At 41.9% G+C, this 25,867-nt stretch overlaps 2 protein-coding genes across 2 annotated transcripts; one reads left to right on the forward strand and one right to left on the reverse strand.

The window, feature by feature from the left end:
• Positions 1 to 957: 957 nt before the first annotated feature.
• LOC131705333 (reticulon-4 receptor-like 2) lies at positions 958 to 3,514 on the reverse strand (the record flags this gene model as incomplete). Its single annotated transcript, XM_059007763.1, has 3 exons — positions 958 to 1,896; positions 2,556 to 2,813; positions 3,296 to 3,514. Coding segments are annotated over 3 exons (1,308 nt in total), but the record flags the coding sequence as incomplete, so codon positions are not given.
• A 15,017-nt stretch (positions 3,515 to 18,531) lies between these two features.
• On the forward strand, positions 18,532 to 20,904 carry LOC131705310 (zona pellucida sperm-binding protein 2-like). Its single transcript, XM_059007734.1, has 8 exons — positions 18,532 to 18,696; positions 19,400 to 19,452; positions 19,527 to 19,654; positions 19,735 to 19,924; positions 20,013 to 20,154; positions 20,399 to 20,492; positions 20,577 to 20,681; positions 20,767 to 20,904. Exons 1-8 carry the CDS (start codon positions 18,547 to 18,549, stop codon positions 20,874 to 20,876), a joined length of 972 nt encoding a protein of 323 aa, XP_058863717.1. The 5' UTR covers positions 18,532 to 18,546; the 3' UTR covers positions 20,877 to 20,904.
• The last annotated feature ends 4,963 nt before the right edge of the window (positions 20,905 to 25,867 follow it).

Raw genomic sequence — 25,867 nt, forward strand, 5'->3', positions numbered from 1 at the left:
GCAGTTTCAATAAAACTCCCTATCACACAGCAGTTTCAATAAGACTCCCTATCGCACAGCAGTTTCAGTAAGACTCCCTATTGCACAGCAGTTTCAATAAGACTCCCTATTGCACAGCAGTTTCAGTAAGACTCCCTATCGCACAGCAGTTTCAGTGATACTCCCTATCACACAGCAGTTTCAGTAAGACTCCCTATTACAGAGCAGTTTTAATAAGACTCCCTTTCTCACAGCTGTTTTAATGAGACTCCCTATTGCACAGCAGTTTCAATGAGACTCCCTATTGCACAGCAGTTTCAATAAGACTCCCTATTGCACAGCAGTTTCAATAAGACTCCCTATCACACAGCAGTTTCAATGAGACTCCCTATTGCACAGCAGTTTCAATAAGACTCCCTATTGCACAGCAGTTTCAATAAGACTCATTATCACACAGCAGTTTTAATAAGACTCATTATCGCACAGCAGTTTCAATAAGACTCCCTATTGCACAGCAGTTTCAATAAGACTCCCTATCACACAGCAGTTTCAATGAGACTCCATATCACACAGCAGTTTTAATGAGACTCCCTATCGCACAGCAGTTTCAATAAGACTCCCTATTGCACAGCAGTTTCAATAAGACTCCCTATCACACAGCAGTTTCAATGAGACTCCCTATTGCACAGCAGTTTCAGTAAGACTCCCTATCACACAGCAGTTTCAATGAGACTCCCTATCACACAGCAGTTTCAAAGAGACTCCCTATCACACAGCAGTTTCAATGAGACTCCCTATCACACAGCAGTTTCAATGAGACTCCCTATCAAACAACACTTTCAATGCGACTCCCTATTGCACAGCAGTTGCAATAAGACTCCCTATTGCACAGCAGTTTCAATTAGACTCCCTATTGCACAGCAGTTTAAATAAGACTCATTATCGCACAGCAGTTTTAATAAGACTCATTATCGCACAGCAGTTTCAGAGCAGAGCTGGTCTATAGGAAACTCAACACTGCAGAGCAGTAATTGAATCGTAATATCTTTTCAATATAGACTTTAAGGGGAAATTCACAAATGCTCTTTACATGGTTTCAGGAAAAAGAAAGTGAAGGGTGAGAGAGAGGGAGAGGGTGAGAGTGAGGGAGAGAGAGAGGAGAAAGAGGGACGCGTCTGGACAAACGCCTCTGGATTTCCCGTTTGCTTCTTTCAAACAATCCAACTTGTAACAACGAATAGTGGAGTCTTCGTTTTCATATTTCTCCCAGTAGTCTTGCTCTTTAACTTTCGTCAATGTGGACTCAGCTTCGTAACTTTTGGTTTGACTTTTATCTGGACTGATGTAACTGTTGTCTTGCTGTTGTCCTTTCTTTCCATCCAAGCCTTTAGATTTGTCCGAATTCCCCCCGCTTGCCTTGCCCGATTTGGGGAACCACCATCTCGTTCTGGTGCTGAAGGTGTAAGTGACGCGGGCTCTCGGATAGTAAGGCAGCATGGGGCAGGGAGCGAAATCGATTTCTCTCAAGAACCTCAAATCTAGACCTTTCCTCTCCTCGGGACCGGCGCAGAGGAGCTCGGAGCTGGAGATCCGGACCTGACGGAACCATTCCCAGAGAGGGCGGGCCTGGCAGGAGCAGCTCCAGGGGTTTCCGTTGAGTCTGAGGAACTGCAGGGACGAGAGATCAGAGAGGGCCGAAGCAGGGAGGTCTGTTAGGGCGTTGTTGAAGAGGAAGAGGGTGGTGAGGTGACCCAGGTCCCTGAAGGCTTTGCGGTTGACCTGTCGCACTCGGTTCTCGTGGAGGAGGAGCCTGTCCAGGTTGACCAGCCCTCTGAAGACATTTTCAGACAGGACTCGGATTCGGTTGCCGTGGAGGAAGAGGTGAGTGAGATTCACCAGGTCTGAGAAGAGATTGTCCTGAGAGGGGGAGAGAGAGGGAGGGGGAAGGGGAGGGACAGAGATTGATATTTGGCACATGAAAATTCAGTACTACCAAAAAGTTGTATGTTAAATTATGAAATTAAAATTATTTGTGTTATAGCTCTCCTGTATGTATCTGCCTCCTGTCACCCCTCCCCCCCCAGGAGCAGGGTTGAGACAGACTGTATTAGATAGGATAGACGGGGCTATCCAGGAGCAGGGTTGAGACACACTGTATTAGATAGGATAGAGGGGGCTCTCCGGGAGCAGGGTTGGAGACGCACTGTATTAGATAGGATAGAGGGGGCTCTCCGGGAGCAGGGTTGGAGACGCACTGTATTAGATAGGATAGAGGGGGCTCTCCAGGAGCAGGGTTGGAGACGCACTGTATTAGATAGGATGGGGGGGGATGGGGGGGGGCTCCAGGTGCAGGGTTGGAGACGCACTGTATTAGATAGGATGGGGGGGGGGATGGGGGGGGCTCCAGGAGCAGGGTTGGAGGCGCACTGTATTAGATAGGATGGGGGGGGGGATGGGGGGGGCTCCAGGAGCAGGGTTGGAGGCGCACTGTATTAGATAGGAGGTGTCTCTCTCTCTCTCTCTCTCTCTCTCTCTCTCTCTCTCTCTCTCTCTCTCTCTCTCTCTCTCTCTCTCACCTGGATGTGTTGCAGCAGGTTGTCCTGCAGGTAAAGGAACTGCAGGCTGTAGAGTTTTTTGAAGATGTTTCCGGGCAGGGTCCCCAGCTGGCAGCGGTATATGTGCAGGCTCTGCAGCTTGTCCAGCCCCCGGAAGGAGTCAGGATGGAGGGTGCGCAGGGAGGGGTTATCCCCCAGGTCCAGCTCCTCCAGATCTCGCATGTCGCTGAAGGAATCGGGTTTGATGGAGCTGATGTTGTTGGAGTAGAGCCACAGGACCTGATGAGAGGGAGAGAGAGAGGTGGGGGAGGGAGAGGAAGATCATTTTCAAGCTCAATTTCGAGTTACAGTCAAACCTGTATTAAGAGACCTGCACTCAAGGGACAGTTAAATAGTGTCTCTTAAAAGAGGGACCCCCCCATACATTTTCTATTTGTCTCCAACATCCTACCTTCCTGTAATTATATATGTATGTTTAAAAAACTCTGTAAAAGACTACATATATGAACAAAATAAGTACTGGAATTGAATTACATTTAGATTATTGTGTGGGATTGCACGTTGTTGTTTCGGAGGACAACAGCTTGAGTGCGTTTGTCTATCTCCAGCCTCTCCCAGCCGAGAAGGAGTCACTGCGGGGGAGATCGCAGCAGCAGCAGCAGTGGTGGTGAGGCAGACATAGTCTTAAAAACAATTTATAAATTGCAGGGAGAAAAGGGGGTTACAAATAATTGTGAAGTGTGAACAGGGCAAGACGGTACCTGTGTCTGGAAGCCGAAGGACTGCGCCCGCAGCTCTGTGATGCGGTTGTTTTGGAGGAATACTCTCTGGCTGTCGTAGGGAATGCCGGCCGGCACCGCCGAGAAGTTCTGAGACTGGCAGCTGACCATCATCGGGGAGAGGTAACAGACACACAGCCTGGGGCAGGAATAGGCAGGGCTAGGGGAGCAGACTGCCAGCCAGAGCAACAGCCAGACAGACACCGAGCCTGCGTGGGGAGAGAGAGGAGAGAGTGTAAGAGAGGAGAAGGGAGGGGAGAGAGATAGACTGATAGATAAACAGAATGACAGACAAGACAGAAAGGCAGATAAACAAATAGACAGACAGATTTGAAGTCATGTCTCAATGAACATTTATTCAGTTGTCTGTCATAGATCTCTCTAAGAGTGACCCCTGACCCCGAGTGACCCAATGATATAATGTTCTCAGCACATAACAGAACTGACTGGGCGAACAGTCACTCAGAGAGAGGCTCGGAAACTTTGGTGACATTTATAGAAGAACCTGAATACTCGGAAAAACAGGAACACCTTCTATAATTCAGGAAAGACAATGAATAGAGGAGAACACTGTCAATGTGTGTGTGTGTGTGTGTGTGTGTGTGTGTGTGTGTGTGTGTGTATGTCTCTCAATGTGTGTCTGTGTCTCGGTGTGTTTCTATCTCAATGTGTGTGTGTATGTGTGTCTCAGTGTGTGTCTCTCTCAATGTGTGTGTGTGTCTCAGTGTGTGTCTCTCTCAATGTGTGTGTGTGTGTGTCAGTGTGTGTCTATCTCAATGTGTGTGTGTGTCTCACTCGGTGTGTTTCTCTGTGTGTGTGTGTGTCTCAGTGTGTGTCTCTCTCAATGTGTGTGTGTGTGTGTGTCTCTCTCAATGTGTGTGTCTCAGTGTGTGTCTCTCTCAATGTGTGTGTGTGTGTGTGTGTGTCTCAATGTGTGTCTTGGTGTGTTTCTCTCTCAGTGTGTGTGTGTCTCAGTGTGTTTCTCTCTCAATGTGTGTCTCAGTGTGTTTCTCTCTCAATGTGTGTGTGTGTCTCAGTGTGTGTCTCTCTCAATGTGTGTATGTGTGTGTGTCTCAATGTGTGTCTTGGTGTGTTTCTCTCTCAGTGTGTGTGTGTCTCAGTGTGTTTCTCTCTCAATGTGTGTGTGTGTCTCAGTGTGTTTCTCTCTCAGTGTGTGTCTCAGTGTGTTTCTCTCTCAATGTGTGTGTGTGTCTCAGTGTGTTGCTCTTGCAATGTGTGTGTGTTCCAGTGAGTGTATGTCTCTCAATGTGTGTGTGTCTCAGTGTGTGTCTCTCTCAATGTGTGTGTGTGTGCTCCAGTGTGCGTATGTGTGTCTCTCAATGTGTGTGTCTCTCTCAATGTGCGTGTGTGAAAGCCTGAACACATTTCACTCCAGATTAGCACTCTCACACAGCAGCACATCAGCAGCACGGTGGAAATGACTTCATCAGGAACAAGAAGCAGCTTTATTTATGGTGGATCTGTTGACCTACAAATCTGATTATAATATTTTATTATCTTTAACAATAATGGGGGACTCCCGAGTGGTGCATCCTGTAAAGGCACACCCTGGAGTGCAGAATGCACTGTTTCGAATCCGGGCCTATGCCATCGCCAGCTGTGGCCAGGAGCTCCTAGGAGGTACCTAGGGGATTCCTAGAGGATTTCCAAGGGGCTCCCAGGGGACAGTGCACAATTAGCAGAGTGCCACCCAGGCAGGGGGGCTCAAGTCAGCTGGGTAATCACGGTCTCACCGCACACCAGTGACTCATGTGGGTGGCCAGACGCCCGCCTGCCTGCCTGCCTGCCTGCCTGTGAGCCGGCTGTGTTACACTGGGCTTGCAGTGTGAAAGAAAGAAACAAAAAAAACAAAGAAAGAAGAAAGTGGACAGCTTGACTTGACAGCTTGAAATACGGTGTTGTTTCAGAGGACTAAAGCTTGAGTGCGCTTGTCTGTCTCCAGCCTCTCCCAGCCGAGGAGGCTTCACTGCGGGGGGGGGGGGGGGGGGGGGAGGTGGTGAGGTGGGGAGGTGGGGTGGGGGGTTGTAGAAGCAGTGAGACAGGGGCTGTCTTAAAGACAATTGGGCATTCCAAATTGGGGAGAAATCACGGGGTAAAAATAATTGACTATTCCAAAAAAAAAAGAAACTAAACTTTGATATGCTTTGATGTTAACATTTGAGGGGGTGACTGCTTGAAAAGGCATCTGTGACGGGGGACTGCCCCGTCTTTAAGAACGTGGTTGGGACTGGCAGGGAGGGGGTTAAATTCCTCTGTGCCAGGAAAACATGTGAGAATGTGGCTGGAGCCCTAATTGAATAATCAGCAATTATTGATTAATTGGGCTCCAGCCACAGGGGATAAAAGCCAGGGGAGAGGCCCTGGCTAGGGGGAGTGTTCTAGAAGGAGAAGAAACAAGAGTGTTTTGTGTGTGCTGTTTTTCTGTTTGTTTGTTTTTGAATCCAGTGAAGGCAACGCCCAGCCTGGAAACCTTTATTTTTGTAAGTTTTGCTTTTTTTGTTTTGTGTTTATTTTATGTTTAAAACCTTTTTGTTTGGCCCTTGTGCCGGTTTATTTTGTATTTTTGTTTATTAAAAACTTTATTTTTGAACTTTAAAACTGTCTCTGAGTTTCAACCTCGGTCATTTCCTGTCACAGCATCCCTCAGACAACGGTTATAAACTTCTATCTATCTTTCAGTCTCCAGAATTCCAGTGATTAATTTGTTGATTCATTCATTAGTTCATCCCTTTACACTTCCAAACGAGTCACTCGTTCTCGCTTTCCCTCTTGCTGTTCTTTCTCTCACTTCCTTTTCCTCCCTCCCTCTCCCTCCCACTCTCTCATTAGTTTGTTTAATTTATTTATTTACACATTCATTCACAATTTGAGTGATTCACTAGTGCCCTGCAAGCTGTTTGAAAACCAGAATGATTGATTTACATCATAGACACGCAAACACAGAGACGCAGAGACACAGGTGCACATTCTGAAACACGCACACAGTGACACATGCACAGAGAAATACGCACACTGACACACAGAGAGACATGAACACGCATACACACAGGGAAACACACACACACACTCACTGAGACATGACCACACACACACACACACACAGGGTATACAACTTAATAATTAGCTTGTCAGCTTGTAACCTGCTGATGAAGCCCTATGGCATAAACTTCAGTAAAAAAAGACTATGCCAGTTTCAATAAGACTCCCTATTGCACAGAAGTTTCAATGAGACTCCCTCTTGCACAGCAGTTTCAATGAGACTCCCTCCTATGGCAAAACTTCAATAAAAAAAGACTATGCCAGTTTCAATGAGACTCCTATAGCACAGCAGTTTCAATGAGACTCCCTATGGCACAGCAGTTTCAATGAGACTCCTATGGCACAGCATACATTCTACTGTTTAGCAGACTCTGATATTCTATTTCTTAGCAGACACCCTTATCCAGGGTGACTTACAATTGTGATATTATTATTTACATACAATTACCCATTTATACAGTTGGGTTTTTTAATGGAGCAATCTACGTAAAGTACCTGCTTGCTCAAGGGTACAGCAGCAGTGTGTGTGTCCCCACCTGGGACTGAACTCACACAAGAGCCTCCGGTCAAGAGTACAGAGCCCCCCTGACCACTACTCCACACTGCTGCTCCAGATATTGATTGAGACATCTGAAATCTCTTTATAATACACAGCAGCAGATACTGATATTGATTGAGCATGTCTGAAATCTCTTTATAATACACAGCAGCAGACCCTGATATTGATTGAGACATCTGAAATCTCTTTATAATACACAGCAGCAGACCCTGATATTGATTGAGCATGTCTGAAATCTCTTTATAATACACAGCAGCAGACCCTGATATTGATTGAGCATGTCTGAAATCTCTTTATAATACACAGCAGCAGACCCTGATATTGACTGAGCATGTCTGAAATCTCTTTATAATACACAGCAGCAGACCCTGATATTGACTGAGCACTCTTTATAATACACAGCAGCAGACCCTGATATTGACTGAGCATGTCTGAAATCTCTTCATAATATACAGCAGCAGACCCTGATATTGATTGAGCATGTCTGAAATCTCTTTATAATACACAGCAGCAGACCCTGATATTGATTGACATCTGAAATATCTTTATAATACACAGCAGCAGACCCTGATATTGATTGAGCATGTCTGAAATCTCTTTATAATTCACAGCAGCAGACCCTGATATTGATTGAGCATGTCTGAAATCTCTTTATAATATACAGCAGCAGACCCTGATATTGATTGAGCATGTCAGAAATCTCTTTATAATACACAGCAGCAGACCCTGATATTGATTGAGCATGTCTGAAATCTCTTTATAATACACAGCAGCAGACCCTGATATTGATTGAGCATGTCTGAAATCTCTTTATAATACACAGCAGCAGACCCTGATATTGACTGAGCATGTCTGAAATCTCTTTATAATACACAGCAGCAGACCCTGATATTGACTGAGCACTCTTTATAATACACAGCAGCAGACCCTGATATTGACTGAGCATGTCTGAAATCTCTTCATAATATACAGCAGCAGACCCTGATATTGATTGAGCATGTCTGAAATCTCTTTATAATACACAGCAGCAGACCCTGATATTGATTGACATCTGAAATATCTTTATAATACACAGCAGCAGACCCTGATATTGATTGAGCATGTCTGAAATCTCTTTATAATTCACAGCAGCAGACCCTGATATTGATTGAGCATGTCTGAAATCTCTTTATAATATACAGCAGCAGACCCTGATATTGATTGAGCATGTCAGAAATCTCTTTATAATACACAGCAGCAGACCCTGATATTGATTGAGCATGTCTGAAATCTCTTTATAATATACAGCAGCAGACCCTGATATTGATTGAGCATGTCAGAAATCTCTTTATAATACACAGCAGCAGACCCTGATATTGATTGAGCATGTCTGAAATCTCTTTATAATACGCAGCAGCAGACCTTGATATTGACTGAGCATGTCTGAAATCTCTTCATAATATACAGCAGCAGACCCTGATATTGATTGAGCATGTCTGAAATCTCTTTATATTACGCAGCAGCAGACCCTGATATTGATTGACATCTGAAATATCTTTATAATACACAGCAGCAGACCCTTATATTGATTGAGCATGTCTGAAATCTCTTTATAATACACAGCAGCAGACCCTGATATTGATTGACATCTGAAATCTCTTTATAATACACAACAGCAGACCCTGACATTCATTGAGCATGTCTGAAATCTCTTTATAATACACAGCAGCAGACCCTGATATTGACTGAGCATGTCTGAAATCTCTTCATAATACACAACAGCAGACCCTGACATTCATTGAGCATGTCTGAAATCTCTTTATAATACACAGCAGCAGACCCTGATATTGACTGAGCATGTCTGAAATCTCTTCATAATACACAGCAGCAGACCCTGATATTGATTGAGCATGTCTGAAATCTCTTTATATTACACAGCAGCAGACCCTGATATTGATTGAGCATGTCTGAAATCTCTTTATAATACACAGCAGCAGATACTGATATTGATTGAGCATGTCTGAAATCTCTTTATAATACACAGCAGCAGATACTGATATGGATTGAGCATGTCTGACATTTCTATCAAACGGAAAAACGACTAAAAATAAGGAATACTAAAAGGACCATGTTCGCAAACTCAAAACAAGCGATACAAAGAAATACATACATAGACTAAACACGTATATTTAATAGTATAATATAGATTTTGTTGAATATATATGTGAATGATCAAATATATAACATTTCAAAGTACATAAATGAATATTTGAAAAGAGATGAAAAAAATGAACAAACGAAGTCTATCTGCTCATTTATGTTATTAGTTGCTCCTCACTGCGTGTTAAACTTAACAAAGACTTAAAATAAATGACAATAAATAAATAAATAAAACACGTCATTGTCAATGTAAATCCATACTGCTATAAGATTCAGTATTTATTTTTACTTACCTTTGACATTTCGAGTACGGGAACCGCTTCGTAAATTCGACCGAGTCCCCATTTCTACTCTGTGTCGGGTGTATTCGTGTGCGGCGCTGCTGCTGCTATCTCTCCGCTGGGGTCTGGTGCTCTCTTTCGGCTCGACTGCACCTATTATAGAGGGCAACTGCCTACGAAGCACTTGGGGGCTGCGACGGGAAACCCACACGGGCCAAGCCGGGGCATTGTGCGCCAAAGGCGGGGGACAAAACCCGGCACTGTGCCCGCTGACGGAGCTCAGAAGCGAGGGAGGGAGTGGGGAGGAGACTCCGAGGAGGTCTATAAAAAGATCCATTTCTCCGCTAAATATCAAAAGAAAAGAGGAAGGGATGAATGAAGAAAGGATGAAAAGAAGACGTATGCGTCAATTTTTTAATGCTATTCCAAATTAATACGGATCTTATTTTTTTTTTACTTTGAAGGTTCTGCGCTCTAAGACACGGCTCACACCGCCGTTCACTCGCAGACTGACAGGCGCTCCGATACGGCAGGAAAGTTATAGGGGAGCCGCTGCAGGATTGAGGCTCTCCTTAGGACCATGGGTTAGCGACTCCTGAACTAGATGGATGGACAGACAGACAGCTAGCAAGCAACTACTTTACCTCCTAGATTGTTCCAGTAAAAACCCAACTGTATAAAAGGGTGGCAGAATTTGTATACATTTGTGATTCTTGAAATGTGTATTATTATTATTATTATTATTTTATGTAGGCTGTGTGTGACAACTGTAAAATAAATAATAGGCTACTAATGTAAAAATAATGTGATATCGTCATCTCAACACTTAACGTGTCATGAGTATATCTTGTTATTTTCCTTGTATAACACTGTACAACTGCTGCGTCTGTGTGTGTGTGTGTGTGTGTGTGTGTGTGTGTGTGTGTGTGTGTGTGTGTGTGTGTGTGTGTGTGTGTGTGTGTGTGTGTGTGTTTTGTACTGGTAATAGACAGGACTGTTTCTAGCCTTTTGGGGGCCCTAAGCAGGATTTGGTTTTATCAAGACAAGAGTGAAAAAGTACTCCGTGGAAGCATCTGCTAAGATGTGTGAGGCCTACAAGGCCTATTTCGGCATGCCTGTCGGGGATCAAGACAAACCCTGGGCACCTCATTTCACCTGCGAGCACTGCAAAAAAGCTCTGGAAGGTAAGATGGACAATTGTTGCTCGGAATTTTATGTTATAAAATTTGTTAAAATTTTTAAAATTGTATAAGTTTTTAATTTTAAAATGTTTTACAATTTTCAATGTTATTGAATAAATATATCATATATGAAAAATGTTGCGAGAATCTCTTACACATTAGTCATGGGTGAAATAAATCTATTTTTGTAGGATGGTACAGAGGGGAAAAGAGAGCCATGAAGTTTGCTATGACAAGAATTTGGCGGGAACCCACTGACCACTCAAGCAACTGCTACATCTGCATGGTGGACCCTTCCAAATGTCGGACTGGCAAGAATGCACCTGCTATCACGTATCCGGACCTTCCTTCATCCATCGCCCCGGTGCCACACTGCCATGAGCTCCCCGTACCCACTCCTCCGGAGAGAGAGCAGCCGTCTTTAGAAGTAAAGAGAAGGGTCTTTCAGGTACCTTCAAGACTTCTTCCCTAAGCTGTCTGAGGCAAAGTTCAAACCCGGTGTCTTCGTCGGACCACAGATAAAGAAGATCCTGGAGTGCAATGAATTCCCCAAGAAGCTCACTAGTAAGGAGAAAGCGGCTTGGAACAGCTTTGTCGCAGTGGTTCGGGGCTTCCTGGGCAATCACAAGGCCGAAAACTATGTGGAGCTGGTTGAGACTCTGGTGAAGAACTACGGCACAATGGGCTGTAGGATGTCCCTCAAAGTCCATATCCTTGATGCTCATCTTGATAAATTCAAAGAGAACATGGCAGCGTACTCGGAGGAGCAAGGCGAGCGCTTCCACCAGGATATACTGGACTTTGAACGGCGCTACCAAGGACAGTATAACGAAAACATGATGGGAGACTACATTTGGGGCTGATTCGTGAAAGTGATTTACAGTATAATCGTAAATCTCGAAAAACTACTCACTTCTAAATCTTTTGTAGTCATTTTTGTATTACTTTAGTATAAATACATGTTAATTTGGATTCATACGTTGTTTTTTTCTGACTTTATGTGAACCAAAAGACACAAATTCGTCCGTTTTCTCATTGGAAAAAGGTAAATTTCAAAATATCACTGTCCTGGTCACAAAAGCAAAGTTTGTGGGGAAAAGTAGCCATTTTCTATACTTTTGAGGCATAAGCAATTAGGAAATAACACCTACTACCCAGGAACAAAAGTTGTGTTACATAGTGATATCAAGACGACGGAACAAGCCTGCTTGCTGCTACAAAAGCGGCACTATACTGAACTTTACCGATGCGTTAGGAATAGACACCATTCATTTATTCATGCTTTTACATATCAACTAATTGCATTCCGCATTTACAGAACATACATGATTATCGTGAACATTTGATAAAATCAAACAATCAAAAAATTCCACTGACTCACACTGCTTTCACTTTTTACCATTTACTTATTAGCCCTTAGCTTGCGTCTCAAAGCGTGATGATGTTGGTTTTGTTGACTCAGTTGCCATGGGAACGTTTAAAACTCCGCGACAAACTTCACTCAAACGCACAGCTGCACAGAACACCCCCCCTCAGGCATGTGCTGTCTATTCACGGGAACAGACTACTGAACCAGTTAGTTCAGAAGATCGCTGGATACACTATAAACAATCTGACAATTTCACAAATAAACCCGTTTGTGTTCAAACCTATGAGAGGTGGAATGTAACAAAAATGTGAACTGCAAAAGCCAAAGCGTCAAACATCAACGACAAAGATCAACATTTGAATTGAAATAACAGCTGTCAAATAGACAAAGCTCAACACTCGAAGATAATATATCAAATTGAAAATGTTCAACACACTAATTGAATTAATTATACATAAAATAATGAATGTAATTAAGCTCAATAATTGAAATGGGAACTTCATATCTTAAATAAATTGATTACAATTCAAATTTCCAACACGCCATCCGATTTGTGTTTAGTCTGTTCTAAATCAATACTGCGCGTTGTATTTCAGGTTAAGCGCTGTGCTTTCCATTTGCCACTTGGTCATTCTATTCCCCGGGACTGCCCCTGTCATGGCAAATCTGACATGCTAAAGAGATGCTTTGCACTGTTTCTTAAATCAAGTGGCCTCAAATAAATTGTCTACTTTAATATCTGCTTAGCCTACCTATCAGTCTGGGGAAATTGTAGAAATTGGTAATTGACTTAAGAACATAAGAAGAACATAAGAAAGTTTACAAACGAGAGGAGGCCATTCAGCCCATCTTGCTCGTTTGGTTGTTAGTAGCTTATTGATCCCAGAATCTCATCAAGCAGCTTCTTGAAGGATCCCAGGGTGTCAGCTTCAACAACATTACTGGGGAGTTGGTTCCAGACCCTCACAATTCTCTGTGTAAAAAAGTGCCTCCTATTTTCTGTTCTGAATGCCCCTTTATCTAATCTCCATTTATGACCCCTGGTCCTTTTTTCTTTTTTCAAGTCAAAGAAGTCCCCCGGGTTGACATTGTCTATACCTTTTAGGATTTTGAATGTTTGAATCAGATCGCCGCGTAGTCTTCTTTGTTCAAGACTGAATAGATTCAATTCTTTTAGCCTGTCTGCATACGACATGCCTTTTAAACCCGGGATAATTCTGGTTGCTCTTCTTTGCACTCTTTCTAGAGCAGCAATATCCTTTTTGTAACGAGGTGACCAGAACTGAACACAATATTCTAGGTGAGGTCTTACTAATGCATTGTAGAGTTTTAACATTACTTCCCTTGATTTAAATTCAACACTTCTCACAATATATCCAAGCATCTTGTTAGCCTTTTTTATAGCTTCCCCACATTGTCTAGATGAAGACATTTCTGAGTCAACATAAACTCCTAGGTCTTTTTCATAGTTCCCTTCTTCAATTTCACTATCTCCCATCTGATATTTATAATGCACATTTTTACTGCCCGCATGCAATACTTTACACTTTTCTCTATTAAATTTCATTTGCCATGTGTCTGCCCAATTTTGAATGCTGTCTAGATCATTTTGAATGACCTTTGCTGCTTCAACAGTGTCTGCCACTCCTCCTATTTTTGTGTCGTCTGCAAATTTAACGAGTTTGCTTACTATATCAGAGTCTAAATCATTAATGTAGATTAGGAATAGCAGAGGACCTAATACTGATCCCTGTGGTACACCACTGGTTACCTCACTCCATTTTGAGGTTTCTCCTCTAATCAGTACTTTCTGTTTTCTACCTGTTAACCAATCCCTACTCCATGTGCATGCATTTCCTTGAATCCCTACTGCGTTCAGTTTGAGAATTAATCTTTTATGCGGGACTTTGTCAAAAGCTTTCTGGAAATCTAAATAAACCATGTCGTATGCTTTGCAGTTATCCATTTTCAATGTTGCATCCTCAAAAAAGTCAAGCAGGTTAGTTAGACATGATCTCCCTTTCCTAAAACCATGCTGGCTGTCTCCCAGGATATTGTTACCATATAAGTAATTTTCCATTTTGGATCTTATTATAGTTTCCATAAGTTTACATATAATAGAAGTCAGGCTTATTGGTCTTGTGGATGTTAACATCAGAACTCGAGCTGTCATTCTCGTCCCCTCAAACTGGCGCAGGCAACACATCTGCCTGGATTCCTGCATGATATAAATGTGTTTCTTCATTTGCGCGGCCTGCTTTTTATTATTCATTGGGGTTTGTTTACTACATGCCTCCATAGCTGAGCCTTTCGGTGACAGTCCAGTTTGTTCCGCACGTACTTCTGCCAAACTTAAATTCAAAGTACAATCTTCTAAATGGGTTATTATTATTATTATTATTATTATTATTATTATTATTATTATTATTTATTTTAATTAACATACTGATTGAAAATTAGAGGACTAATATGAAAGAGGTGCGCGCATCAATTGCAGCTAATTAGCTCCCATTAGCACCTGAACCTCTTTATAAACACATTGCGCACTAAGGAACACCAAACCCAACTACTGGCGAGTTTGTTTTTATTATTGTGTCTTTATAACGGTGAAAGAAGTTCACGGTCGGGGCTGCCTTGGATTTAATGATGCCGTGTTGTCTTAGATTTGGGTAATTGTTGATCTTTTCTCTACTTTAGAAACGTTCATTTTATTGTGTGTTTCTCACTTGCGTGTTTTTTTTTTTCAATGCAGAATAACATTGCTGTTAGCAGTGTTAGTCACTGAAGTTTGGACGCAGAACCCGCCTGTAGGTACGATAACGGTCGCTTCAGCACATCTGTTCTTTTATCTTGCTGTTTATTTGCCGGTTGTGTGTTTTCATGTATCGTTGTCTTCTGCAGGCTCGGTGAGGACAGAATGTCAAGGGAGTGTTATGATGATGATGTTGGATAAGTCTTTTGTTGGAAAGTATTTTCGTATCAATGTGATTGGTGAGTGATCAATTTTCTTGAATGGAAAGCTTTTGATGTATAAAGCCTGTTGAGTCGTAATGTAATAACCTGAATTAAGAACAGAGCACTCCTGCGCTGTAAGGCTTCGTTTTTTTTTCTTCAAATGCAGGGTATGAAACTCTTGCGTTAACTTTAAAAGCATGTTGCTGATCACCCTAAATAGACCTGTGCTGCTACAACCTTAGTCAGATTTGTTGACTGCAAGTGCGCATAATTAGAAATCATTTACTCTAAACATACTGTTCCGAATGGGTGTATAATTCTATTAATATAACTCGTTTTTACAAAATTGCTTATGGAACGTGGCGGTGGGGGTGTTCACTTTGTTATATCTCTACCTTGCTTGATCACGTGTACAGTTTCTTAAAAGGCCAACTTAATTTATTTTCCATAGACAATAAGGGGGCGCTTGTGTCCCTCTCTCCAAGACTGGCCGCACAGTGTGGATATAGCTTAACCGTTGACTTCTTGGGAAATGCCAAGTTCCTTGCTTCTGTGGTGAGCTGCTTTGCTCAGAACACAGTGAGTTTTAATTATATTTCTTTTTAAACGTGTTTCTAATGGTGACATGCTGGGACTAACTTTAGCCTTTGTTTCCAGAATGATGAGACCTACAAGCTGACAGTACAAATCAGTGTCTTCTCAAACAGTGCTATGACTTCAGCTTCCTCCTATGTTCAGAGCATGACATGCCGCTATTCTCCATGGGCAGAGAGGGAGATTCTGTGTGAAAGAAACTACATGGAGGTAAGGGCTGTCAGGATGTGATAATGCTGTTCAGTATAACTTGTTGGGTTGTGTGGGTATTTTAATTGTCATTACAGAAGTGCTTCACTCATGACTAATGTGAATTCTCTTTAGGTTTCTGTGAGACGAGGTGTGCCACTTATTGAGCCAAACTTTGTTCAAGATGATCCTGATTGGTCCCTTGCATACCCTGAGGTAGAATCATGTGACTTTGCATTTGCTTCATTCACATCCCCTTGGTATTGCCTAATTGAGGTCTAATCTACTGTCTCATCTAGTTGAAGCAAAATCTAACGGCCCCCTTAACTTTAACCTGTCTCCCAAGAGGGTGGTCATATTGGAACTGTGTAACATTTAAGGCATTGGCTTTGTATACATATTCTGTGATTTGTTGTGGTAAAACATGATTGTGGTGAAGTTAACACTTTCTTGTCAGTGTGTAAGCCTTGTATTTCAACCACTTAGGTAGTGGCTTCATATGTGCAGGGTTATAAACCCTTCATGATAAATGTGTCTTGATATACCTTTTTGAAGTCTGCTGTATAGGAGCAATTTCAAGTATTATCCTAAAGTTTTGGTACACTGATATTAAGGTCCAGTACAAATCCGATCCAGACCACATGCTTTCACGTAGGCTCTTTCGTACGCAGTTGTATTTGAGGATTTTCTGTTCCATTAGAGACGTTTGATCATATAACGGTTTCAGTGATACATTTCACCCTTCAGTTTTAGTTCATGTTTTATTAAACAAGCCATCTGCTGTGACAAATCCTTTAGACTGGGGATGCTTTGTGTTCAAACTCCCTATTCTAATGGGGTTTTCTCTTTGCTAGGCAACTGCTGCTGACAACAGCATCTGGAAAGTTGTGTTCCATCTCCCAGCAAATGGAAAGACAACCATGACTGTTGCTCAGGCCATGACAAATGGCTATGGCATAAACACTACACCAACTCGAATTCTGGTTAGAGCTGCATACAACTCCACAGAAAGCCAGCCTCAGGTGGTAAGTAATCTAGGCTTCATTGTTGTCTAGTACAGTATATCCAGACAATGAAGGTAGATTTAGTCTTTCTTTTATTTTAGTAAAAGTTTCCCCCTCCTCTAACAGATCCAAACTGTACCAATGGCTGTGCTAAGATCAACCACCTTTTATAAGCAAAGATGGATGGTCATGATGGTGGACACTGCAGTTACATGTCCTACTGGTGAGTAAGATTATGGAGGGCAACGGTGCTCAAGAACTGTTCTAGGTTTAAGTGTGAGTTTTCTATACCAAGTCTATGGTGTTCCTTTCTGTCAGATGGAACAGCCTTCACAGAACAGATGATTACATGGAATGTTCCCCGTGTTCTACCTCCCCTTGTTCCGACACCACAAATTACTACCCTTGATGTTCAAATGGGAGTTGATGGCCGCAAGCTTGACCCTGCAACGATTCATAATAGAGATTATAAACTGGATGTCGGTCCCCACCTAATCACTGTAAAAATTCCTGTGGGAGCTGATGGTGGATATTACAAGGTATGTAGAAGTTCAACATCTTCTAAATCCTTCTCATTTTAAAGCTTTCCTCCTAAGATGCTTCTGTGCTTTCAGAGCCATGTATTGGACAACACCTATGTGATCTCTTACTCTATTGAACCAATGCTGGAGCATACCTGGCAAGATGGGCCTGAGAAGACCAAGTACACAGTACTTCATCCAATAACCACTCCTTTCATGCCTCGGCCACCAGTTGTCACAAACAGTATGTAGAACTTGTCCACATGCAGTAAATCAAAGGGATTTGTTGCAGTGCTCCACTTCATAGCCTTCATTTAACTGCGTGCTTTAATTTCAGACACTGTTCCTAAAGCCAGAGTGTTCAATGTGACCCTGGGGACATTCCTGCCTGATGTGGAGCTGGTCAAAATTATAGTTGGTCCAGAGATGTTAACTGTGCCAGAAGCCAACCTAAAAGGTTATAATGTCCAGGAGCATGTCTTTCCCAATGGATCCAAGACCTACACTCTCCAGGTGCCATTTGAGGACCCCAATGTGAAGCAAAAGGTAACATCCCACATGTTCAGCCATCCTATTGCCATTTTGAAAACACTTGCTTGCTGTCTGACTTTGGGTGTAATCCTACAAACCCATGTTTCTTTCAGGTAACTCCTCCAGACACCAGAACCTACATTCTGCCCCTGACCTACTTGCTGAATATAGTGCCAGAGAATACACCCTTTACTCATCCTGCTGTAGTTGAAGCCATTCTCAAAGACATCAGTAAGTGCCTGACTGTTTGTGGTCTACAACTACTCTTTTCTGACAATCCAGTCCATTGCCCTGACAACTGCTTTTCCTCTTGCAGTTCTACCTACAGTAACTGGCTACTGTGATGGTGCTGCATTCTATACCATGGTAACATATGGCAACATGGGTCGCAACTGGGTTCCTTTTGTGGGCTCAAGAGAACTTGGTGGAAGTCTGCTTGCCCTGTACAAGTATAATGCCAATGCTACCAATTTCTGGATGACTGTGCCATACAATTCAGTTGATGCCACATATGAAGTAAGTGATGGAGCTTTAATGTGTTTTTAGTTGTCTTGGGTTCAACACATTACTGACCTGATGTATTGTCTCTGTAGGTGATCAGTTCTTCGGGCATCAGAAGCAGGCTTGACTTGACCTTGAAGGATATTGAGACCATGGTTGTGGTGGCTGACTTTTCTCTGTCCTGCAGTTTCCCTACAAAGATGATTGGTAACTCCTGCAGACCAAGCATTTTTTAGAATAGCTGCTTTTGAGATTGGCCAAAGGTTGCATGGAGTGGTATTGAAGCTATAATCTGTTTCCGTAACCTGGATCCAAATGCTGTGTTTCAGATTGCTTCACCAATGGAACTATGGCAGCTCTCGCTGTGAAAGTGGAATCTGTCCCCAGCTTGTCTCCAAGTCAACTAACTCTAAGGGATCCAAGTTGCCGGCCTCTTCAGTCTGATGCTATCAATGCGGTTTTCTACTTCAATGTCAACTCCTGTGGAACAACTAGACGGGTTAGTATTGACACATTTTTAAAACCATATTTTAAGGAGGTTCAACATATTGACAAGTTGACCAACACCCCTGGATCACTCTGGGGAGCCATGGTGACCAGTGTTTCTATCAGCTGAATTACTTGCATGAATTGTGTACATCTGAAGGATGCCACCTTTTGTATTTAACTGCTTGTCTTGTTGACAAAGGTGCTGCGACACATGTCTCTTGGTTATGGCATTGCATGTGCTGCCTATAGACCTTTTGGGTCAATAGCAGTGAACTGGAAGGAGTGTACTAACTGGGGAAGATCCCGTGGCTAGTACATAGGCTGGGACTAAACTAGTACACGAGTTAATACCAATTGCAGCTCAAGAGTTGCCAGCTGTGTATTCAAATGTGTATTTGCAACAAATCCAAATTTTACTGCTGTTGCCCTCCTAGAGGTTACTAAAACAATACCAAATTAGTCTAGCAGTTTCTGTAGACAGACTTGTCTTATGTTAACTGTAACAAACATGAGGTCCCAAAAAAGTGTTCAATTATGAAATTGCAATATTCATAACCAACGCTTTTTATTTAAATTGTGAAATTGGTACAAAATTAGTACACAGCTGGGGATGATCCTGAGTACCATATTAGCTAGTCTGCAACTTGGTATGCAGCTCCATACTAAATCTACAAGTTCATTGCAACCTGAGCCTTTTGTGATTTCTCTTCCAGTTTGACAACAACCTCCTGACTTATGAGAATGAAGTGCTGTTCACATCTTACCGGTAAGGATTGCAATCAAATTGAGTATCCTTGTGGTTGAGCCTGAAACTCTCCTAACCCCATCTCCTCTTTCCAGGCTGAGAGTTGCCTGTCACTACCTGGTCAATGACACCAGGGTAGTACAGTTCTTGTACCAGAATAATCCTGCACCTGTAGTCAAGCCTGGCTTGGGGGACCTTGCAGTCATCATGCGGCTTGCATTGGGTATGACTTGGCAATTGAAATAATATAGATGCTCTAGTAGCGTGTTTCCACCTATAAAATTCTCCCTTGCATCTCTGCAGATTCAACCTACAATGACTTCTATGGAGATCGGGATTACCCTGTTGTGAAGTACTTGCGAAGACCCTTGTATTTTGAGGTAGAACTCCTGTACAGCAGGGATCCACAGGCTGAATTGTTTTTGGAGAACTGCTGGGCAACCTATTCTGCTGACAGGAATAGCTCTCCAAAGTGGGATGTTGTTGTGGACAGGTAAGATGCTGGAATATGATATTGCTGCTACAAAACCTAGGAATTGGAGTTGTGGCTGACGTGCTCCTGACCTACTTTCTCTTTCTAGTTGTGAGAACTCTGCAGATGAGTACTTGACAATCTTTCACCCAGTCTCCAGCAATGCAAGAGTGCTGTTCCCATCCCGTCTGAAGAGGTTTGAAGTGAAAATGTTTTCCTTCACAAGCGGCCGGGATGCACTGAAAGGACAGGTAAAGTGGAGTGTTGGGATGGGGATCTTGTACCACAATGCATGGTTTGGATTGCTTTACAAGCAACGAATAGTCGCTGTTCTCAAATCTTTAGTGAGTTGGAATGAAAACATGTAACTGCACTTCTGCAAGAAACACTTATGATGCAATATATTTGTTTTTCAATTCGGTAATCCTCATTGGATGATGGTACTACCTGATCTATTGATGCTAGTTTTGCTTGACAAGGTGTGCTGTCTTTCAGATTTACTTCCACTGCGGTGTTGTGATATGTGATTCAAACCGGCCATCAGACAGCCTCTGTAGCAGACGGTGCATTCCAGGGAAACAGAGGCTTGGTAAGAGCTCTGTCTAAGAAGGGGGGGACATTTAGCATGCTTTTTTGTCCATTTGTTTTGATGGACTCCTAATTCCTCCTGTAGGTCGCAGTGCTGAAGGGATGGATGGTGGTGCAGTAAAGGTGTTTGTGTCTTCTGGCCCAATTGAGCTGAAGAGAGATGGGTCCCTTCACTTTATGCCTAGAAGTGGTAATATGCATGATGTGAACACAATTGCAGTTAAAGTAAAATATAACTCCTTTATTCCTCTAACTATTTCTTTCTTCTCTTCCAGCCCAATTCAATGTGTGGTCCCTTCTGGGAGCTGCAATGGGTGTGTGTTCAGTGGTTATCTTTGTAGCTGGAGTTGTATCTTTCTGGAAACTGCCAAAAAGTGTGTATTGATAAATAAAAATCTTACTTGTAAAAGCTTTTTTGTGCTTGACTAATTCTACACTTGATATGTCAGAATGGCCATGTCAATGGGATTTCCTCCTCCTTGCTGTATCAAATGCTTTGATTTTCCCTGATCAGGCCATTCTCAATATGGTGTGTTACTCCAGGACCCTTCACTAATTCACTGTGTGAACCTGGGGGCAAAGACTTTCCTCCTCCATTGAGCTGTAACTCTATTTTTTATATTGAACAGTAACAGGGCAATTTACTATACCTTCAGTTATTTAGTATGATTTAAATTTAAGGAAGAACCCCCCCCCCCCCCGCCCCCTCATTTGTCCCTTTTATTAAATAGGTATTAGGTAACAATTTTCATATATAAATTCTATTTCAGTATACAATTTATATATTGTCATGAACCAGGCTTCCACAAGAAACAAACTAGAGCCCTGCATCACTGATTTAAGAATATATTTAACTGTTAATTATTTTGAAGCCTCGTGTGTAGAAATAGTAATGGGGGGGGGGCTTCATTTGAAAACAAAAGCTGGTGTAAAGTTAAAAGCTGTCCACCAAAGCCAGGCTTGTCCACTTTCCCTTATGTTGGGCCCTTCTCCCTGACAGATTCTCTTGTCTCTTTAAATTTACATTGTGGTGGCTTCATAAATGATTTTCCCACTTGTTAGTTTTTGTAGGCTAGTTATCCTCTACATTACGACTCATCATACAGTCACTGTGCTTCACATCACTTCCAGCTCTTAATTTCTAGAATAATTCCAGGTGTGTAAACTTCCCAATCTTCAGAATACAGTAAGCTTTTATTAACTTACATCCAATAATAAAACTAGTGGAAAATCCTTCCACTACAGCAATATATTCCATACCAGGAACTCCTTTCAAAAGTAGAAACTAACTGTCTTCAGTTGAACTGTATTTGCTGCTGCTGCTCCTCCTCACTGTGTCATCTGTGTTCTTTATTGTTTACTTTCCACACTGAATTCTATAATTCATTAGCTATAAAGAAAACTACCACTTGAGGGTGCAGTGCATAGAAAAGGAGCACATACCAATCCATAAACCGTAATAATTATACATACCTAAATAAACTAAAATAAGAATACATTCCTGTGACGAGATAAAGTGATCCCGTGCTGTAAGCCATCCTCCCAGCCGCCAGGGGGCTGTGAGCCAGCCTAGAAGGCCCCGACAGAGATGGTGTGACGTGACAGTTCCACCTTTGGGGCAAAAGTCCTGAAAGGACGGTCACCATCTTTGTTGAGGGCAACAACACGGAATGTCCTGCAAAGTCCCAGAATTGGGAGGAGATTAAAATGCCAATTGCTGATTGGTGTTCCGCTGATCAGGGGGCGTTCCGCAGCACATAAAAGGGGGCCGTGTTGTAGCAGTCGAGGGTGGTATCTGAAAGCACAAAGGAGTGTGGGAGAGGTACTGAGGGATAAAACCAAACAAATGCTCACTGAATTTTTTGACAGACATAAACAAACTAATTCAAAAGAGAGACAGCCAACCAGGAGGGTGGACACCAGAAAGGCAAGGACAGCCACCCAGAGCCTGGATAATTTTACTTTGTTGTTTGTTTGTTTTGTCTCTCCACATTTCAGTTAGCGTTTCTTTTTTGTTTGGACATTTTCTTTTGTTTGTTGTCCTGATTACCACTGTTTGCAGACACTAATAAAGGAAAAGAAAACAACTTGTGTCACATCATACCATTGTCTGGACTTGATTATTTTTACACCTCCACCCAACTCAGCTATCTGTGACAATTCCTTTTTTTTTAATAATCAAAATTCCAGTTCAGCTCCTACATACGTTTTTGCAAAAGCAATTATTTTTGCTAACATTTCAGGTTCTAAAATCACTATTTCCAGCAGTGCAGTTCCTTCCTGTCTGTATTGGTCATACTTTAGGGCCCATGGGAAGCCTGTGGCAGGCATGCATTCTGGTTACCATGTGACTCCTTGTTCATTGGGACAATTCAGGCTTTTCCAATTGCAATGCATTGTGGTACATTCTACACCTCTTGGGCACTGTTCTCAGCAGGACTACACTTCCCACAATGTATTGGGGTGTGAGTTGAAGAGCCTAAACTATCCCAGTGTGTTCTAGTGAGCATGAAGTCATATGGTAACCCTGCCTGTGAAGGTCTGTTTCAGAGTTCTGCCCCATGCAGTCTCCCTTACTTTGAAAGCTCAGTGCTGACAGGTATGCATATTATAAAACACACACATGCAAAGAACAGAATTCTGGAAACAAACTTTATTATACAGTTCTGTACATATACATGCAAAATATAAAACATTAATATATCTCATACATTTTTGCTTAGTGTAGTTTGTATTACTCCCGTTAGATTCAAAAATCGAATACAGTGGCTAATGCAGCCTCCAGCGTTCAGCCACAAAACGGTAAAACTGCAAACAAACTACAATTCCCAGAATCCCTTGCCAGTTTCTGTAGTCCCATGTGTGATGCCATAGGTCTGGCTGCCTCAGTTTAGGGTGACATTATCAACACTCCTTATTTATACCTTGTTCTAGCATCACAAAAAAGTGCTACTTAACAACATGTTGTTCTCTTCATGTTTGAGTGTGTGAGTTATTGGAACTGAATTCACTACACTGGAAACACCGTGTGTAGTACAGGGGGTGTAATGTGTTTATATTATAAAGAGGACAGAGAGTTTGATGCAAGACTCGATCAGACACAGGCACATTCATATTAGTAAACCAGCTATCAGACTCTCCGGCGCCGTCACTCTGAGTGCTCTTTGAAACAGACTGAGTTCGTATTTATATTCATGTTGGGTTTATCAGAGATGACTATCGACGGCCCGTCTGTGGTACTACCGGAGATTTTAATTGCACAGTTTGTACCGCTCTGTGCAGCGCCGTCCCGTTTGTAACACGGTACGTGAACTGCATTCTGCTAAACAAAACATCACAACAGCAGCAGCAGCAGCGCCATCTACTGGACAAAACCCAGACATGCACGTTGAAACAATGATCCAGTTCAATATCTACAAAGACTAAACAAGAAACTATTAGCTAAGCCCCGAAAAAGAAAATATTATACAAAACTGTTTAAAATCAAATGTTTAATTGTTAATAAAACATTTTTTAGATACTGTGGAACTACTTCTCTCAGTGGAAGGTGACACAAATAAAAAATATTAAAATAAGGTTTAAAGTCATCTTTATTTACCAACAACACCACACTCATAGCCCCATTTAATAAGAGCAATAATACACTCCAGGGTCTGTGTGTTATCATGAGATATATCACCACTTCCTGTGCGGTTGAAGAACTCGACTTCGTCTAGTGCCTCCCAACGCACCCAAGGCGTGGTGATATTACCTCTTGATAATTATTATTTATTTCTTAGCAGACGCCTTTATCCAGGGCGACTTACAATTGTTACATTATTTTTACATACAATTACCCATTTATACAGTTGGGTTTTTACTGGAGCAATCTAGGTAAAGTACCTTGCTCAAGGGTACAACAGCAGTGTCCCCCACTGGGGATTGAACCCACAACCCTCCGGTCAAGAGTCCAGAGCCCTAACCACTTCTCCACACTGCTGTGTGTGTAATAACACACACACACCCTGTCGTGTATTACTGCTTCATTAATGTAGTCATTAGGTTTATATGTCACATTCCTTTGTTGTCACTGTATTGATTTAGATATTCGGGTTGGATACCTCGGAAGCCAGCGGAACTCCAGCGTTTCTCCGACAACCACTGATAACCCCTCCCGTGATGATCAGCGCTGCCATGACAACCCATGACATCACCCGCACAAGCTACAACACGGCGAGTCATTTTTTGTAGCACAGAATTAACGTGTTATTGTTTTCACAAAATAACATCAATAAGATTATCAGATCACCTGCTAGTGTGTACTAAACAAAACCTCAAATATCAGTGAATTGATACAGAGACAAGCCGTGGCACCAGCAAGAGGTTAAAATGAAATTAATAAATAAATTACGACATGAAACAAAAATCCATGTGGGTATAGTTTAATCAAAAATCCATGTGTCCATAATTCTGATTATTTATCTAAATAATCTTACAGCTAATTCTTTACAAATGATCAATTTCTATATTTCCCAGAGTGCTAATATGGTGTTATAATTTAACATATTAATGGCTTTTAGAAATCATCTATTCTAGTCTGCCCCTCAAACAGTTTTAAATATAATTTAGATTTAAATGGCAGGTAGTATATAAATCAATTTCTAAAACAGGTCGCATTTTGTAATTTAAATAGGACTACATATGAGCTACCAAAACGTATTTTTGCTTCATGTCGTTATTAATGTATTTACCTATTTATTTGGTTAAACTTTAATCCAGCCTTACATTTTAACTTCTATGTATGAATTACTGACGAGTAATATTTGTGATTTGATTACTCTAGCAGATGAACTGATAATGTATGGATGTTATTTTGTGAAAACAATACAATATTAAAAAAGAAATACAACATTTAATAAATAAATAAATAAATAATACACCAAACTGTAGCACATTTGTTTAGTCTTAATATCATAACAAATATACTTATTATAAATATGTACCTCCTTTTATTTGTTGGAAAACGGTCTGGAACTGAAGTAAATGATTTTTTTTAATACAGTGCTGTTTGAGTATTTAAAATATGGTTTTCTTCAAAATTAAAATGCCAGCAACTGGAAGCGCCTAACGCCGCTCGGAACGTTCGCATTTTTAAATCCTAACGGTCTCTGCTCAACTGAGTGGAATGTTCACAAGCCGGTTGCCTAGCAGCGTCTCCCCCTCCTTCTCTGCCCCGCCCTCTCGCCCTCTCTCGTTGCTCCAGCTAGGAGTTCAAATTTAGCTTCGTTTTATTAGCTCAATTCTTTACTAACTTTTACAAATTAGCTTATTAGGGGCTTCGTGTTTTTAAAATGGTTCAGGTGCAGTCCGGACAGACTGACTGGAGCATCATTACAG

Source organism: Acipenser ruthenus, chromosome 35 (assembly GCF_902713425.1).
Source record: "Acipenser ruthenus chromosome 35, fAciRut3.2 maternal haplotype, whole genome shotgun sequence".
NCBI classification, from domain to species: Eukaryota; Metazoa; Chordata; class Actinopteri; order Acipenseriformes; family Acipenseridae; genus Acipenser; species Acipenser ruthenus.

Bases quoted from the DNA above. Each gene is read 5' to 3' on its own strand.
- LOC131705310 (XM_059007734.1), top strand. From the start codon at position 18,547: ATGGCAGCTCTCGCTGTGAAAGTGGAATCTGTCCCCAGCTTGTCTCCA. The intron at 19,453-19,526 runs GTAAGGATTGCA...TCCTCTTTCCAG, and splicing joins GTGCTGTTCACATCTTACCG to GCTGAGAGTTGCCTGTCACT. The intron at 20,493-20,576 runs GTAAGAGCTCTG...TTCCTCCTGTAG, and splicing joins TCCAGGGAAACAGAGGCTTG to GTCGCAGTGCTGAAGGGATG.